Source organism: Rousettus aegyptiacus, unplaced genomic scaffold, assembly GCF_014176215.1.
Source record: "Rousettus aegyptiacus isolate mRouAeg1 unplaced genomic scaffold, mRouAeg1.p scaffold_m13_p_4, whole genome shotgun sequence".
Classification (NCBI taxonomy): domain Eukaryota; kingdom Metazoa; phylum Chordata; class Mammalia; order Chiroptera; family Pteropodidae; genus Rousettus; species Rousettus aegyptiacus.
In genome coordinates, this window is record NW_023416307.1 from 52,685,936 (window position 1) to 52,704,971 (window position 19,036).

The window sequence follows — 19,036 nt, forward strand, 5'->3', positions numbered from 1 at the left end:
TGGTTCTGTCTGATTTTCCAATTATCCAGCCACCTCTCAGTCCTTTTCAGCTATCTCAGGGCCAACTGCTCTAGAAGATACATTCCACAGTGGGGTCTTTTAGAGTTTCATTGTCACAGTCTTTGTATTAGAGGTGAGCAAGACCTAAGGAGAATCTGGTTGTTGTAGGGGGAGCTAGATTCCCTTCCAGTGTGAGGGATCCCCACTCCCAAGGTGCCTCAGGAAGATGCAAACCTTGTTCCTAATAACTCTGGTTCAAGAATGGCCTTTGTCAACCAAGCTTCATGCATCAAAGATTCGAGAAATAAGATATTATGTACATGCCTTCTTTCTCATTAATTCAATAATGAGCTGTGTTGGCGCCTCTATGTTCATAAAATGGATTCATCAAAGAACTGATTTAAAACAGATCAAGACACTAGATTCCTGTAAACTCTTAAACTCTTCAACCAGAAATCTTCATCTATCAGCATTTTTTAAAATGTTCTTCTATTATAAATGTAATACATGTAAATTATAGAAAATTTGACTATAAGAAGATTAAAATAATCCATAATCCCTTTATCTCAAGATCACTACATTTTGCTATACTTTGCAAATTTACTTATTCTCATTTTTTTATGTATGTTAGCATTTGGTTCTTTGAGTTTTATTAGTCCCGTTACAGTTAGGTGATGACCCTGAAGTATTTCTAGATTCCCAGAGCTTTCAGAAAGATTAAAGGAGTTTCGGGGCAGTTCTAAGGTTGTCATAACTCATAGTTATATGTAGGAGAACATACCTGTTTGAGTTCTAACAGGAAAAACCTGATACTCAACCATACTATAAGACATGAGAGTTCAGGGATTCTCAGTTTTAGGCCTAATGCTTCACTCACGCCTCCACCAGACAGGGAGGCAGAAGGATTAGGCCTCCACAGCCCCAGCCTCCACCTCCCATGTGACCAGGAGAACAACCCCACCCTGGAATATGGTACCAGCCATTCCAAGACATGCCTGCCCTCTAGCACTTACCCTTTCTGGACCCCTAGGGCAGGTCATGAGACCAACTTGCTTATTTGGTGGTTAGGCCCCCGTAACACTAACCTATTCCGGGTCGGTCTAGTCAGTGTAATCCAGGCCGAGAGAGGAGAAAGGCTGGGAGTACAGTGCCCCTAATCAAGGTGGTTGGAATGGACTGGGAGCACGGAGCCCCGGGCTCTGCCCTGTGTGACCAGGGACAGGTGACCTCTCATTTATGATCTGACCAGCAGTTTCTGAGGTCCCCTCCTGCTCAGAAATCCTCTGATCTCTGCCTCTATTAGAAACCGCCTGGACTGTACCCAGTGCCTTCAGCATCCATGGCTAATGAAAGACACCAAGAACATGGAGGCCAAGAAGCTCTCCAAGGACCGGATGAAGAAGTACATGGCAAGAAGGAAATGGCAGGTAATGAGGGGATCATTTTGGACTGGGATGTTGCCCTTCATATTTGCTTTATTCAAGCCTTTCTCCTTCCCAACTTGCCCCAGCCTCACTCCAAAGATGTTTAAATCTGTTTTTGAAATAGTCTGGGACCAAGACTGACATGTCATGTCACTGGGGCTCTGGAAGAGCAATGTCACCTTTAGGACTATTTGGCAACCCTGGAGAATATGATCTCCTTGAAGATAGTATGGTGGTCTTATGTTTCTTTACAATGAAGGAGGAGGGCATGTGATCTACAAAGAGAGATGCTGTCCCCACCTTCTAGGGAGAGAGTATATTAATAGCTATATGACCTTGGGTAAGTGACTTACTCTTGCTAATTCTTTGTTTTCTCATATGTAAAGTAGGGATAATAGTGGTACCAGCATCACAGCATTGTGAAAATTATATGAGCTAATTTTCATCTGGCCTTTAGCACATTGCCTGGCATATAGCAAGTGTTCAGAAGTGATACCAGTAGCTTATATATATGGAGGGCTGGGCATGTGTCAGGGAACATTCAAAGTACTTTCTATGCATTAACTCTTTTAACCCTAAGAGGAAGTTACTATACTGTCCCTACTTTTCAACAAATTGAGTCAGAGAAGTTAGGAAAGTCACCCAGGATCATGTAGCTATTCAGTGGAAAAGTCAGGAGTCAAACCCAGAGCCTGGCTGCAAAGCACACAGTCTTAGCAATGACACAGAATTGCCTCTGATTGTTAGCAGATGGACAAAATGGTCATCTGAAGCCATTGAGAACTTAACATCATCTATAGTATTATTTTTATTATCACTATTAGTGTTATAAAACTTCTGGCTACTGCAGGGTATGTGGTTTTTATACTCAAAGAATGTGTAGTGTAATGGGAGAACTGAAGCAAATAGACATAAAAGGACATAACACACACCAAGAATTATAAACTATCAGTATAGCTCTCCATACCCATATATGTGAGTGTGGACAGGAGAATGGAACCAGTCACACCAGACTTGGATGTGTTTGTGAGGAAATGCTGCCAGGGCAGGAGTTTGAAATTGGTCATGGACCACGGGCTCTAGAACACAGGGGAGCGGGGATGAGAGCAAAGATGAAGGAGAAGGCAGAGACGAGGACTGGACCTCGCTCGATTATGCTGACCTGGTAGGAGCAGTCTTTTAGCTGGGCAGTCAGGGGACCTGGGTCATTTAGACCTTGTCTGTGTGGCAGGAAAAAAAGAAATCACTGTTTTAGGGGCAATTGGGATGCTAGTAATTTGCCACACAAAATGACAAAACCACAGTTCCCTCAAAAAGTATAACTTCACATAAAGGAACAGAGGCGAACAAGGGGCTTCAGATGTGTGGGTGTAAGGAACTCCCCTACACTGTGAGCCAGTTCTTGATTAGCCCATCGTATGAGGGTTTCAGTGGAGCTCTTGGCCATCCTCAGGTGCCAGGTGAGTTGAATCACCTGTGCTGCTTATTTTACCCTCTGGTGCCATTAGGATCCAGTGAAATCAGAGTAGCAAATATTCTTAAAAACAAAACAGGGTCCACACAAATCGAAGGTTGGCTTTATTAATGATTTTATGGCCAGTGCATCTTAAAGAAATAGTGGTATTTCTGAAGCAGATAGGGTAGCGGGGGTGGGGGTGGGGGCAGGGGTGGGGCGGTCCTTAGAGGGAGCCTCACCGGATGAGGCTGTGGTTAACGGGCAGGCTTATCACATCAGGTTCTCCAGGAGCACTGACACATCTGCTGGTAAACCAAACCCTGGAGATAGGCATGGAGGAGAGATAAGGAAATGGGAGAAGAAGCAAATGGAATTTTTCAGTGATATGGGTCAGGGGACCATAATTTGTACTGATATTTTAATCGCTTAAATCTTTTCTCATTTATGTTGTTATTAGTCATAAGGTTTTCTGGAAGTGAGGGGGAAAGAAAAGGGCAGAATTCAGAGAAGGAATCTTAAAGTCATATTTTAATATAAGTGGCAGCATCTGGAAATGATTTTTCCACAAAAACAGTGGTTAGGTTTCACAAAAGTAGACCACAGAATCCCATTTGACCCATAATGTCCCCGAAGTATAATTTCACTGGTATTAGTTCAGCTGCACGTGACCATCTTGTATTATGTTACTTCCTTAGGAAAATGTTTTCCACACTTTTAACTCCAGGCACCAGGACCTTAGCTGCTCTGGAATAGGGAGTTCCCTCTCAGAGCAGCAAGATTCTGTGTGATGGGGCAGGGCAGGGTGGGGTGGAGTGGGAGAGAGTAGGGTGGACTGCAATGGAAGGAGAGGAGCAGGGCAGGCCCAGGTGGCCCAGAACACTCTACAGCTGCATGAAAAAAGGCTCCTTGTTATCATCCTGGTGTGGTTTTCATAAAAGGCCCAGGAGGAAAGAAGTAGCATGGGAACAAATCCCTGCACACTTGGCAATATGCAGACAACTAATCATACTATTGGTCTTTGAATGAAGTTATTTCGTTTATATCAAAATAATTGTTAAAAGACATAGTGGTGAGTAGCAGCATTGAGGGCAGGTAAATTGAGCAGTATAACAGAGCTTCAGCATGCAAAGCTAGAAGGACTAAGAATTAGATGGAGGCCCATGAACCACCATCTTTATTTTCCAAAAGACACCAGCAGTATGGACCTAAGGGTCACAGGGAGGAAAGCTTTTGGCTCAATAGAGCACAGAGCACTCTTGACCATCACGTTTGGATATTATATACTTCTCACAGGAAATCCTACTCTTGGGGCCTTTGGTATATATAAGGTCTAAGACAACTGGCTGGCCCTAGTGACCAACTTGCCCCATTTGCCAAAGATTTTATCAGCTTTAGCACTGAAAGACCCTCATCTGGGAAAGCCCCTCAGTCCTGGGCACACTGGGTTGGTTAGTCACCCTCACTGTCTCTCCCAGGGGAGGGTGTCTGTGCTGCATCAGGGAGGCCAGTACAGACACCGCCTTCCTTGGCCATCACCCTCAGACAAGAAAAAGACTTCTGCCAGACAAGGATGGAACTTAGAGAATTGAAACTTGGCTGTCTTGATGTTCCAAAAATTTCCAAAGGTCTTGGTCAAATAAAACAGCAATCAATTTTCAGCTCAAAAGCATGAAATGAGAAGACTAGAACATACAGATATATTTCTTTTCCAGTTCTGACAGACTTTTTTTTTTTTTTTCAGAAATCAGTTTCCAAAGATTGAATTATGATATAGATTATTTTGAAATTTTTTTCCTTGTTAAGCACTTCTTACATTCCTCCCTGTTTCAGGAATTATATGCTATAATATCTCTCCATCTGACGGAAATTTTCCCCCCATGTGTGGTCTATTTCTTAATGTGAATTTGCTTGCCTCCTCAGAAATATTGTAACTCTTTATTTGATCGTGGTCACAGCAATAGGTAACTACTTAAATCACACACACACACCACAATTTTCTGTACAATTACTTAGCAAAATTCTTTACTTTTGAAATAGTCTTTTTACTGAAGCATACTGGCTTTACAATAGTCCAAAATTGCAAGGCTTTACTGAAATGCTTAAATATAAGAAGTTAATTCGGGAAGGAAATGGCTTTGGCACAGTCCGAGGTCCTGTGGATAAATGCTTGCCATTTGCCTTTGTACAGATGGTGTCCTGCCTCTCTCAGCAGCCAGTTTGTGGTGACAGCTGCTCTCTGGATGCACAGCATCTGGATGCCTGGAAAGATGCTTTGGGTGCAGGGACGGAAAGAGTTGGTTATGCCTTAGTTTCTTCGTCATACCATTGATCTTAGAAAAGGGTTGAAAACATATGTACATTGTATATTATTGGGAATTTCTTGACCAAAACCCTATACTTGGTAAAATTTTCACAATACAAAGAAATTTTCCTCTCAGGTTCTAGCCTCCCTTTCAGCAGAATCTCTGTCCTCTCCCAAGGTGCCTTATCTCAGAGAAGCAGAGTACCATAACTTGCCATTTCTTTGGGTTTTTTGTTTTTTTGTTTTTGTTTTCATTACCTGGGTGTACATCAGGGAAGAGCACCCCCTCTATAATTTCCCTGTGCATTCGTAGACTTGTGCTGGAGCCAGCCAGACCATTTCTCGAAATCCCTTAAGTATCTGAATCATAAACAAAGCTAAATGAGATCTTGGAGATCATCTTGTCCAACCCCTCCTTATACAGAGAAGGAAACTAAAGCCCAGAGAGGTTAAACAACTTGCACAGGGTCAATAGAATGCTTTTCCCCCCCTTGAATCAGGATCTGTGGGATCTGTAGTAACTATTCTCTTGACCAATTAAAATCCTATCACTAGCATTGTTTTACGAGAAACAGCCCCACTGGGCCCCATCAGCAATAAGTCTTTGGAGCTGTCTCAGCCTGCAGTTGCTTTATATAAACTATCCCTTTTATGGGAGTTGAAGCACAGTTTGAAAAAGGTTTTTGTCTCATGTTGACCTTGTTTAGTCACATTAACGCACACATCAGTTCCAGGCCCCATTCCATTCTCCGAACATCTTCTGACACACTGAGAGTGCTGAGCAGAGCAAAGTTGGGCTCACTCCTCTGGCAGAACCTCGGCACTCCGGAGGCCCTCGTTATAGGACGGCTGCTTCTCCTGGGCTGGGCTTTTCTCCCTGAGCCCCACTGCCCAGCTGGAACCAGGGACACTGCCTGAGTCCAACCCCAGTGTCTATTTTCCAGAAAACGGGCAATGCTGTGAGAGCCATCGGAAGACTGTCCTCTATGGCAATGATCTCAGGGCTCAGTGGCAGGAAATCCTCGACAGGATCACCAACCAGCCCACTCAACGCAGAAAAACTAGAATCTGAAGGTAAGGTTCTCCGGGAAGATTTTCTCCAACCAGTTGGCAAAAAAGGAAGGGCTGGGTGATGGAAGGGCATTTTGAGGGTTTTTTTGGGGGGCGGGGAGGCATGGATTGTTTTTTGATAATACAACCTACGAAGATAAAATTCAGACAATTACTAAGTCTATTAATTACTTTTTAATTGTTTAACTTTAGGTTTAAGTATTTTCAAAGAGAAAGTTATTGTCTGTCTAAAGAACTAGATGATCTCTGCGATTCTTTTTTACATAGGAATTAGCAAAGGCTATATTACAAGCTTCCCTTTTTCTCATTACAAAAGTGATACTTTTACATTGATAGGCAAACATAAAATTTAAATCACATATAATAGTGTACTTTTAAAACTATTTTATCATCTTTGTGTTTTTCTTTTAAACAAAAATTAACTCATATAGTCCATATTTGTTTGGCATGTTTCATAATGCTGAAACATGTCATTTGAACTGGGTAGACTGTGACTGTCAGGGCCCCTCCTAGAGACCAGTAGGGTCAGTTATTTGCCCGATGTCTTGGAGATGCTGCCCCATCCACCTCAGTGAATGCTTCGGCCTTCTCCTGCTTCAGATGCATGCAGGGGCTGGCTTATCTTCTCAAGATGTCTCTTTTGACCAGAGACACCCTTCCGCTCCCTGCTGCCTACTGCTGTTGGCATCCAAAGGTGAGCAGCTGAGGCAAGGTCTTTTTTGCATGCAAAGGCGGTGTGTCATTGGCACAGCTACTTGCTGGGCTGCTCTGATGTAGCCAGGGAGAGTCTGTAGCACATGGATCTGGTCTCTCCTGATCCACTCCTGCCACTCCCAGATGACCCACAATAGCCTGAAGAGGAGGGAGAGGATACAGGAGCCCCTCCAAGTTCCGGCTTTTCCCTGGATGGATTCCAAATCCTGGTCCCCAGTCATACAATGTGAAGGCAGTAGAAGTGAGTGGAGTGAAACTACTGGCGAGTCAAAGATGCCTCAAGGACCTGGCTCCTCCCTTCTAAGGAGCAGGGAAGGGCCTGCTGCTATAGGACAAAAGGGTACAGAGATCTGGAAGGCTGGTGTGGTTCCGTCTTTCTTAAATACCCTCAGCTGAATCTTGAAATGGCATGAAATGCAGCCAAAAGCCCTTTTTAAAGATTATTTCTATTTTCAATGTGTCAGCATAAGAGAAGGAGGAAGTCCAAACATTTCCCCTGTTTGGTCACAGTTTTCTCTTCTGCCAAAGCTATTTGGCAGCAGGCCAACCGATGCCCAGGAGAAAGGTGTCCTTATGATTCAGTCATCTAAGCTGCATTATTTGCTAAATTAGAGCTACTTTAAAAAAATTTTTAAGTCAGCTTTTTTAAACTAGGGAAGAAGCGAGAATAAGGAATGAAGAAATGACCATGTCTTCTTCCCTGTCTTCCAGGAGATGTCTCCCAAGCTTTCCTGGAGGCTGTTGCCGAGGAAAAGCCCCATGTAAAACCCTATTTCTCTAAGACCATTCGTGATTTAGAAGTCGTGGAGGGAAGTGCTGCTAGATTTGACTGCAAGATTGAAGGTAAATTATAGCTCTTCTTCCCTTTACTACAAAAGGGGTTTGACTGGCTGGTGGGCCCTGACTGTGTGGTCTGGGCAAGATGTCAGTTCTGGGCAGCCTGAGAGCAATTAGGAGCAGTCAGGCTAGAAGGAAAACTGAATTAGAAGGGGTTGGCCCTGATCCTCCACTCTGCCTCCAGGTTACTGCCATTCATGACTCACCTGTGGACACATTTGATATTTCACTTACATCAGCCACTTGACCCAGGTTAAAAGTGATTTCTCATGGATGTATTTGGCTATGGAATGTATTTAATGAAATGAATTTTGCAAGCTTCTGTGAAGGTTGTACCCACAAGAGGCTCTCAAAGAGTGTAGGATGTGAAATTGGCAGCTCTGCCTCTTATCAAAGGGCTGAGTGACCTTGGGTGGTGATCTAACTTCTAAACCTCAGGTTCTCACCTGTAAGGTAAAGTCTAATGCCCTGAGTGGCTCTGGGGATTCTGTGAGATGATATATGTGAAAAGGGGAAACCTTTTAAGTGTTTCGAAGATGTCATGGAGTCAAGGGAAAAGCTGTGGAGTTTATAAGTGCAGGAAGAGAGCATGTAGCGTGACTTCAAATGAGGGACCCATTCTTCTCTGTGTGTCTCTGCCTGCCAGGGATAACATACCTATAGAATCACGAGTTTTTAGAGCTCAAGGGACCTTAAGGGATCTTAGCATAGCACCTGAGAAATTAGCAGTGTTGGTGACACAAGGCATTTCAGTTTCCACAGACTGCAATTAGACTAGAATTAGAAAGATAAAGAGCAAGCCAAGATAGGCTTCAAGCCTGTGACTGTTGTGGGCCAACTAGAGTGTAGTGTTATCTCCCATTTTGGTCTGACCAAATAAAGCTCAGATGTTCATTTAGCAACTTTCCCAAGATTGCATAGCATAGGACAGCAGTCAGAACAAACCATGCCTCCTACTTTGTAAGATTCTCCAGCAGTGTGACTAGATAATGCCTTTTGGGTAAAGTAACCTAAAGAGTGAAAAAACAATGTTTCTCCTGTGTCATTATATTATCAAAATGACTTATAAATGCCTTGCCCACCATAATCTTTTTCTCTTTTCATTCTAAAAAACAATGTGATGTGCTTCCTTTGCTAGTGTGGAAGTACTCAGATTGGGAGTTCTACTGAAAGCTCTGGGCCACTGCTTATAACTCCACCATCACCATTGTCTTCGAGTCTTCTGAAGTTCTTTCTTTTTTCTATTTTTTAAAAAAAAAAATTATGATTGTCATCTTTGTACTTACTTTTCTCTTTGGGATTATTTATTTGGCATTTGCATAACTTTGGAGTACTGAAGAGAAATTAAAGCATTTGGACTCTTGATTAAAACAAAATTCTTAAAAGAATGTTAGAATACTTAAATTCTTGTATGTAATTTTTATTCTGGTTGGAACTACAATTTTTTCTTTCCTGTAAGAATATATCCCTGCAATTTAAGAACAAATCAATTAGAATTAGGATATATTTTAGAGGCATACTACATGTATACATAAATGCTAAACTTTGCAGAAACATGATTAATTCATAAAATGAGGCTAATCGATATGGTCAATTTTCAGTTATCTACAGGTAGATTATCATAGATTATCTTTCCTTGATTCAAAGTAAGACAAATATTGCTGTCTTTTTCTTCACAATATTATCAGCTCTTCTAACTTATGCTTTATAGAACTGTTATCAGCTTTGAGTTATAATTTACTTACTATAGAATTCACTCATTTTAAGGTACAATTCTGTTATTTTTAGTAAATTTATAGAATTGCAAATCATCGCCACGATCCAATTTTAGAACATTTTCATCACCCCCAAAAGATCCCTTCTGCCCATTTATTCTGAATCTTATTTTTTTTTGTTTAAATTTATTTAAGTTCAACTTTTATACAAGATGAATTTATTTTCATCCCAAAACATATAGCTCTAGGTGTGTAGTTGGAGATGGAGCAGCGTTCCAGGTAGTACTCTCTTTCTGTATAAAGATGGGAGGTGGTGCCAACCCCACATGGATGGGAAATGGGATGATTGCAAATTACTTTATGTGGTGTTTCAGATATTAGTATTTATCATACATGCCCATATTCAAATGTAAATATCAAAACAGATGCTGAAAGCCAACATCATAATTTTTTTTCCTTGACCACCTTAATCAATAGAGGTAGCTTGGGAGTTGCTTGCATGAATTGACAAAAAAGTCTAAAAAACAGTTTCTGCTACTTGTGTTCTCTCCCTGTGATGCAGGATACCCAGACCCTGAGGTTGTCTGGTTCAAAGATGACCAATCGATCAGGGAGTCTCGCCACTTCCAGATAGACTACGATGAGGATGGGAACTGCTCTTTAATCATTAGCGACGTTTGCGGGGATGACGATGCCAAGTACACCTGCAAGGCTGTCAACAGTCTTGGAGAAGCCACCTGCACAGCCGAGCTCATTGTGGAAACCATGGAGGAAGGAGAAGGGGAAGGGGAAGAGGAAGAAGAGGAAGAGGAAGAGTGAAACAAAGCCAGAGAGAAGCAGTTTCTAAGTCATATTACAAAGACTATTTCTTTAAAGCTCAAAAAATCCAAGATAGTAAAAACACCTAGTGTGATAGATTATCTAGTTAGGCCATTTGGGGGTTGATTCTTCAGCAACAGCAGTTGATATCTAGCAGCGTCATTGATGGCATTAATTTGAATTAGCTGGCCCCTTAAGATCGTAGTCCAGCTTGATTTCATTTTGGGAAATCACCAATAACTTGCAATTGATTTTAGAGACAAAGTAACCAAAAGATACATTTTTCTGGGCAAAATCACAAATTCCCTAACTGAAAGCATTCATGAAAAATAAGGCCCTGTGGTCACCGCTCAGCCCAGAGGGTCCCTGGAGGTAGAAGTCTCTCCCAGCTCCTTACCCCAGAGACTGGGCCTTCTCCAGTACTGCCGCACTTCATTCTGAAAGCAGTTGAGCCATTTTAACTTACGAGACACATTTTATTCCAAAATATGTGGAGACATTCAGACTTTTCACTTCGCCCATTCTACCTGACAGTTTTCCTGGATCTGAACTTGCCATGAGTTTAAGCATTAAGGACATTACATTTCTTAGATTTTGAAGACAGGTTTCTTGCTCATGGATGCTGGCTTCCTTAGGAAAATAGGATCTTCTTTCTTCCCAAATCCGTAAGAAATCTAAACTTATCCCCTCTTTGCAGATGTCTAGCAGCTTCAGACATTTTTATAAGAACCTGTGAAAAAAAATCTTTGTTAATGTGCTTTTCTTCTGAAACCAGGATTCATATTTGTGCTGTTACAGAATATCAGCTCTGCCTGCATGGTAAAGATTTTTGTGTTTGTGTAAAAAAACCAGTTTGCTGAAAAGGTAGTTTTGATTATTTATTGGCCACTATGAAACATTTCAACTGATGAAAAGCTGTAGAACTCTACATACTTTGGAGTCAGGATAGTCTGAGTTTAAAACACTTTGATTCTAAACACTCTGCAGAGAACTCTTCTTCCATTATGGGTTCCACCATGTTTTTGTTTTTGTTTTTTTTCCTTGAATGTGCATCAATCATGCCTTGCCCCCAACCTTGAACTATGTTCTTAGATCTGATAAATGCACTCAGACTTGCATCTTTAGGAATTTTTAACTTTGTTTCACTACATTGGCACTTAAAATTTTCTTTTAAAACTTTTTGAAGGTCATAAACAAAGACCATAAACTGATATGCCTAATACATTTCCTCTGCGTGTGTGTGTAACATTCCAAATACTTTTTTCTTTTCCACTGTTTGTAAAGTGCAGCAATTTAATATTTCAAGGGACTTTTTAACAGTTCCTTAAGAACTAACTTTATATTACTTCAGTGCAATCCTACACAGTATCAACATTAGTATTTTGATATTACTTAGTCTTTTATTATCTTCCAGTCATCTATCTTATCTGCTTTTTGCTGCTGGTTTCAAATTGCCAGTATTTTGTTTGCTTTTTAAACAGTTATAATATTTTTCATAACAGCCACAGTATTGCCACAGTTTATTATAACAAAGGGTTTTTAATTTGATTTAGAGCATTCAGAGCTTTTTTCATCACTTTTGTTTACTATAATCTTTGTGTGCGTGTATGTTGTATGTGTGCGTGCATGTGTAGTGTGTACGTTTGTTTATAAGTTTCTAATGCCTTCTTGAAATTGTGTTAATGTTCTCCCAGTTTATTATGCCATCAGAATGGTAAATGAGAACACTACAGCTGTAGTTAGCTCACAATTTTTAAATAAAGGAAACCACAGTGCATGTTTTTTGTTCAGTCTTTGTAGCCTTCTCTTTCGTCCTATGCCACCAATTGTAGACTGACTACCCAGATAGATCTTGGAACCTGAAAACAAATGCTGTGCTCCATAAATGGCTTATGTGATTGTGTTTTGCTAAGGGCAGAATGACTTAGTTGTTATTTATACAAGGTAGCCTAATTTGCATGTTTAGTTCAAAATTTCTCTCAAGCATCAGTTTGGTTCAATTACATTCTACATATCTGTAGTAGTCTTATAATCTTATGACATTTTCAGCACATGAAAAAATAATCATCATCTTAGTTTTCATTTGTAACGTTGGTGTAATTTATTATTAGCAGTCAAGTGCTATCTTTCCATGTCTTGATATCGAAGCATTTCTTATCAGGATACTGTCACTTCTGCTTTATAGGACATTTGTTATCAGATAGAAGATAGTGACTCCCCTATGTCTTGAGTGTCCAAACGATATTGTAGATAATCTAGAAAGACTCAAGACATGCCATTCGTGTTAGACTAGACGATTCTGTGATTCCACAGTGTAGTCTGGAAAGAATCTATTGTCCAGCTAATAAATATTTAATTTTTTCATCTTTTTTTTTTTTTAGGCAACCACTACAAATATTCCTAGTAAGAAAATTACTTTAAAAGAAAGAAAAGGACTTATTATTCCCTGCTAGGGAAAAATGTACCATATATATTCTGCACCAGGAAAAGTAACATACATTTTCTTCCATTCCATTTTCATCCCAAACATAAAAAGAACAATCCATTGATTGTTCCTTACATCGTACAGCTTCATATTAAATGATATTCCTATGTATAACTAAAAGACATGCTGACTATTATCAGCTCTAACATAATTTATATAAAGTCTCTCTATCAAAATGTTTGAGTTACTTTTCACATCTTACCTGTTTTTAATAAAGCCGCACAATGAGTATCAAGGATGTGAAGGATAATTGAACTCTAATAAAACACAATTCTCCACTTTTCAAGAAAATGCAAGTAATACTACTTTTTCTATCCCTTGGGAACTCCTCCGCATTTTAACAGGGAAACTAATGTCTGTGGCCAGTCATTACTGAGGCTATTTGCCCCTGGCACATAGGTTGGCACCCCTGGCTCCCTGGCTAAGTGGGACTGTGTGACTTGTCCTGGTCAGTGAGCTGTGAGCAGAAGTGATATGCATCCCGTCCGAGCCAGAGCATTTAAGTGCTGGTGCAAAACTCTCCATAATGACTGCCAATGTGAGATGGTGGCTGCTTTATCCACCTGAGTCCCCAGCCAACTCCAAATGGGTAACACAAGCAAGAAATAAACCTTTGTTCTTATAAATCACCAAAATTTTAGGGTTCTTTGTGGCTGCAACATAACCTAGACAATCCTGTTATAAGGTCATCTCCATATTCTAGATCTGTTCTGATCAATATGGTAACCATGAGTCATAAGTTGCTATTTAAATTTAAATAACTAAAATTTAAAATTCAGTTCCTCAGTTGCACTGGCCACATTTCAATTGTGCATTCGTCACACGTGACTAATGCCTACCTTATTAGCACAGATTAGAATGTTCTGTAAGTTCTATCAGACTGCCCTGTTCTAGATCAACTCAGAAGAAAAAAACTCTAAATTTTACCTCAACTGTATGTATCACTTTTCAAATTACTGTGAAATTAAAACTTAAAAGTTTGTGTGAAGTAAGTCTGGGGAGTGTGGTGTAGAGTGTCATCGATTGTGTGAGATTGTATAGCCTCAATACTTAGATTATTGTTCTTGATTAATTATATTCATATATACTTTTCACTTTTTAAGACATTTTAAAAAATACCAGTTCTGTGCTTCTTACCACAAAATCTAAATAGATCTGTAATTCACAAGCAACTAATTACCAGATGACTTGTGTTGTGAAACAATCAGCTAAGACAAAACTCTCCTGTGTTTTTGGAACTTGGAGCTACTTGAGATAGGGGAGCATCCTATGGGGACATATGAGATAGATGCAGACAGAGAGAGAAAGGGTCGCTGGGGCACGATTTCCTCGACAGTGAACCAGAAATAGGTGGAGGGGCTGTCTTGACAGCTATGATTATTCCCTTCCCGCTGGAATTGGACATACCCAGGAGAGCTACAGTGCTTGGAGACAATATTAAATTTCTAACTGCTAGTTGTTTCAAATTTTAGCCCCTAGGCTTTGCCTGTGTTCTCAATGCTCACACATTGCAAGGAGGGCTTCGTGTCAGAGACTGTAGCCCCAATAGTGGCCACACAGAAGCATGTGATAAATCTTTACATTATTTAACTCTCTAGGACGAGATTTCTTCCAGTTAGAGATAACTAAGGAAGAAGGAGGTTACAAATTAACCTGTTTGGTCATTCATATTTATTAGCTTCTTTTGGGCAGACTTCAGTAGCCTCCGGCAGTCAAGATATATGTTGAGCTATTGGGCTTCACCACAGCCTTTCTCCAGGTAGTATGTTACAGTGGAAGATAACCGCGGTACAAATTAATCAAACATTTATTAGCAAGCGGTCATACAACCTACTTTGTAAACTCCAAAAAGTCCCATATCTGTCTCTCCAGAAAGCACGTTACCTGTTCATTGAAGGCAAATGCTGCAGGATACGAGGGTAGGAGCTAGCCAGCATAATTAATCAGCCAAGGAAAGCCACTCCAGTTGTACCTCTTATTGGAGCTGTGTAACTCATGCCTCGGGTTTCTCACCTATGAAATCAGAGTAACGATAGTTCCTACCTCATAGTTTGTTATAAAAGTTAAATGAGCTTACACGCAGTCGCTTCATCCTTATGGTAAGCCCTTATTGTGGCACTCAGAGATGTAAGATACATCAGATATATTCTCTGACAGTCCTCAAGGAACTGATTATACTTCTGCAGAAACAAATGAAAAGAATTATTTAAATTCTACCCGCCTTCCAATAAAGCATCTTTGAAATTTAAAGTGCCCATGCAATTGTACAAAAACTAATTGCTGTGATTAGGAAATGCTACAACCGCCCTCTTGTTCTAAGGAAATTTTAACTCCCAGTCCAAATACTCTCTTCATAGCCAAAGGAGAAAAGCTCATCTGACCTTATGAGTCTTATTTTCCAATCAAGAGGAAATTTCTCAGGTAAGCTTGACTTCAAACAAACCGCACTTAACCTTTATCCTAAAAAGTTCCCTAACTTTTAATTGATATTTATAAAAGCGAATTTGCATTGACTTGTTTCTAAGAGCACATTAACCACAGATCAAATAGGGCTCTGCTGTGCAGTCCCAGGAAAAGGCTGGTTAGATATCTTTTTTAAATTGTCTAGAAGGCTCAAAATGGAGGCTGCTATTTTCTAGAGAACCAGGAGATCAGGGTTTAAAAATGGGAAGCCACAATAGTAGAAGGCCAAACATGAACTACTAAAGCAGTAATTCCGTTCTCCTCAGAACTCCCATTAAACTGAGTAGGAGAATAATAATTTTTTTAAAGCTACATATATGAGAGAAGACAGAAGAAAAAATATTAGAAGTTTGGAAGATGGAAAGCAAATAGATGAGTGGGTAACTGAGTTAGAGCAGAGAAGCTGAAACCTGACTTCTTGCAAAGGAGGAAGCCAATAGGAAGGCAAGTCAGTTTTGCCCTAAAGAATCCCCTGGGACTAGAGGAACCAGGTACCTATGAAGGGGAGCCTCAGAGGAATTATAAGGTGTCAGTTCACTGCTGCAAACCAAGATCTTTAAGGTCAAAGCAGATCAAAAGTCCAATGAGGAGATCAAGGCAGAGGTAGGCTGCGGCTATCAGGACAGACAAGGGTCCAGAGTCCAAGAGGTCAGTCTGAACTCATCAAACTTTGACAGTACCCTTGAAGTGCAGAAAAGAGCCTGGTTCTGGAAAAGCATTTGCCCGTTTTAATTTTTTAAGACAGATAACCTTTAAAATTAAATTGGTTTACCAAGAAGCCAAATTGTTGGACTTTCAATAATGAACTCTCTTTATGAAATGTCTTATATTCACTTTATTTAAAGCAAAAGCTCCATTAACTCATCTCCATTTAATCCAATTGTGCAACCTAACCATAATGTTCATTTCCTCTGTAAAATAAATTAACTGATGCCCACATACTTCTGTTCCCACTGAGTTGTATATCTACCAAGCGTCAGTTGGGTTTGTTCTTAAATTTATGCCAGGTCTACTCATAATCATAATTACATAATTTAAGTATTATATAAACAAACAAAAATGGGATGCCAAAAGGAAGACTAGTTGTTGCCGTAGAAACTAAATTGAGATAGTGGTCATATATGGCAGATTGAACACTTGCGTCTGTCTCCTATCTCCCGAAAACCTCACTAAAACGAAAGTAAATGGACAAGGGGCATAAACCCGCAAGGGTAAAGAATGAGAGAGGCGGTATGGTAGACTTGAGTTGTTAAAAAGATTGGGGGGTAGAATAATTGGGAATTGATTTGAAGTTGCAATTTTTTCCACTCTACGACTGTCTGCAAGGGAGAAAGACTCAGAAAGCAAGCCGAGTCCTGCCACAGAGCTAGGCAAAAGTAGAGGAATTAAACAGACTCTCCCCACCCCTATCCCCACTCCCCTACCCACTCGCCCCTGCTCCACCCGCTAGCTCTCCATCTCCTCCTTTAGCCCTCTGAAAGTCCCTCCCCAACCTTGGCAGAACAGGGGAGATTTTAAAGTTAAACCAGAGAAATAATGGGCTGGTGGACAACAGGCACAACAGACGATGGAAAGGAGGCAACTCAGAAAACACAGGGATGGGGGCGGGGATCTACGTAAGGAACCTTGAAACTCCAGCTGTCTCCCACTCTGTAGCTGCCAGAACTCTGCCTGCCAGGCAGAACCAGCCACATAATTCACAGGGCCTAGTGCAAAATAAAAATGTGGGGCCCCTTGTTTAAAAAGTAGTAAGAATTTCAAGACAGTGACAGCAGAGCATTAAAACCAGTGTGAGGTCTCTCTAAATGTGGGTACCTGTGCAATTGCACAGGTCGTGTACCCATGAAACCAGCCCTGCTGCTGCAAGCTATTTCTGCAGGAGACTGGAAGATGTTTTTTTTTTTAATTTGACTATCCGGAAAGATAATTCACATATGCAATGATTTCTCAATAAAACAGTCAAATTGTCAATGTGGATTTGAGGGTAATTTTTGTGCACAAAAAAAGATTATTCAGAAACTATTCTGGGGTTTTTAAATTAATATTTCACCTATTAATGTTATAATTTTAAAACCTAGTTCCTCCTTAAGCCTTTAAATTCAATTTCCAGATCTGATTTGGTAGATTTATAAATCTACCAAGATATAATATTCATTCTTAAGAAGGTTTATCACTCCTAATTAATTTCCTTAAAGATTTTTAAGCTTCTTTAAAACTTAATGTAATGAATACATTTCATTTTCATTTTCAATTTTTAAATTGTTTTATGACAAACTTGCCAAGAAAAAATCCCTAGTAAATACCTCCTCAAGTAAAACATCTCATAAATTAAATTTATAAACACAATGCAACTTAATTTCTGTCAAATGCCCAATATAGTTTATCAATTTAATAAGAGTTCAACTTTGAATCCCAATCTAAATCAGATACACAATTTCTACTTTAAATTGGAATCAGATTAACCTGTTCTCTAGCATGCCTAAATCTCATAAACATTAGAAATAACAAGAATTTTATTAACATTTTAGTACTGTAGGTTTGATTTACTTCATTGCTTTACTAAACTCTAAATTCTATAAAATTAAAGAAATTTGTTCACTTAAAGGAACATTATCTTCCCCTTGGGGGAACATTTGCTTCTGAGCTGACTGACTTTGCTTTTTAACCAGACTTCAACTGGTCATGAGACCTGGAGCTAATAGGAAACCTTGGTATTATTTTTACTAATATGACACTATAATAATATTCCAAATACTACACTGACTGCCAAGCTAAGTCCCTTCTTCTAATCACTATGTTTTGAACTCTAAAAGCCAGCCATTGGGTTTAAGTCCTAAATGTCCCTTTATTTCTGGAAGTCAATAAGACTTCCAATAAGATTGTAGCTTACTTTTTTCTTTACATTATTAATTTTACATTTTTTACGTTTCCTTAGATATCTACACATTTTCCATTTACCTCTACAGATACAAAAGGCTGTTCCCTCGGATCCTTAGTATTTTTAAGTCTATTGAAAACTTTTTAGATTTGGTAGAATCCCAAAATGCTTTTATATCCTTCTTTGTGGTAGGGCCACAGTCTAGAGACATTAAAATGATATCTGACTGAATTCTGCATATCATGGATTTGTATAATCATTCTAAAGTCATTCTAGCGACTCAGCATTTTATAGCAAGGTCCACAGTCAACAGGCCCCACCTAGACAGGAGCTTCGGTTTTTAGTACCTCACTCTTAAATACAGTCAAACAGTCAAATGCCATCAGACATTTGAGACAAGTCTCTAACACAAAAGATAGAGGACAAACATTAGAAAAACTTGGAATAGAGATCGTAAAGAAAAAAGAAGACAATAATTAATATCTTCAAAGAGTTACAATATTAAAATATTGCATCCAAGAAATGAAAACAGGAGGTGATTTATTAAAGAAATAAACAAGCATTCAAAGAATTAGAGTAGAAGACAAAATTATAAAAATCTCCTAGAACAAAAAGGCAACAAATAGGCAAGAAAAGTTAAGAGTAGAAGAGGTTCAAAATGCAAATGACAGGATACTAGAGAACAGAGAAAACAGACCAGAAGTGGAAGTCTGCATCCTACCTAATGAACCATTAGTTCCCTAGATCAGTGGTTCTCAGAGTGTGGTTAAGGACTCTGGGGCTCCCTAAGACTCTTTCAAGAGGAATGTGAGGACAATATTCTTTTAATAAAAATACAAACTTATTATTTGCCTTTTTCACTCTTGTTCACT

General features: G+C 39.7%; 1 protein-coding gene across 4 annotated transcripts in view; it reads left to right on the forward strand.

Annotated features, from left to right (window-relative positions):
- MYLK (myosin light chain kinase) overlaps positions 1–11,754 on the forward strand; it is a 239,956-nt gene extending 228,202 nt beyond the window's left edge. For 3 of the 4 annotated variants that reach the window (XM_016159354.2, XM_016159352.2, XM_016159353.2), the window contains exons 29-32: positions 1,304–1,427; positions 6,127–6,256; positions 7,679–7,810; positions 10,082–10,394. In XM_016159354.2, coding sequence (XP_016014840.2) covers positions 1,304–1,427; positions 6,127–6,256; positions 7,679–7,810; positions 10,082–10,338 — 643 coding nt within the window. In that variant the 3' untranslated portion in view covers positions 10,339–10,394. Of the gene's footprint in view, positions 1–1,303; positions 1,428–6,126; positions 6,257–7,678; positions 7,811–10,081 lie in introns of all 4 variants that reach the window. The other variant, XM_016159355.2, reaches the window with a different exon arrangement.
- The last annotated feature ends 7,282 nt before the right edge of the window (positions 11,755–19,036 follow it).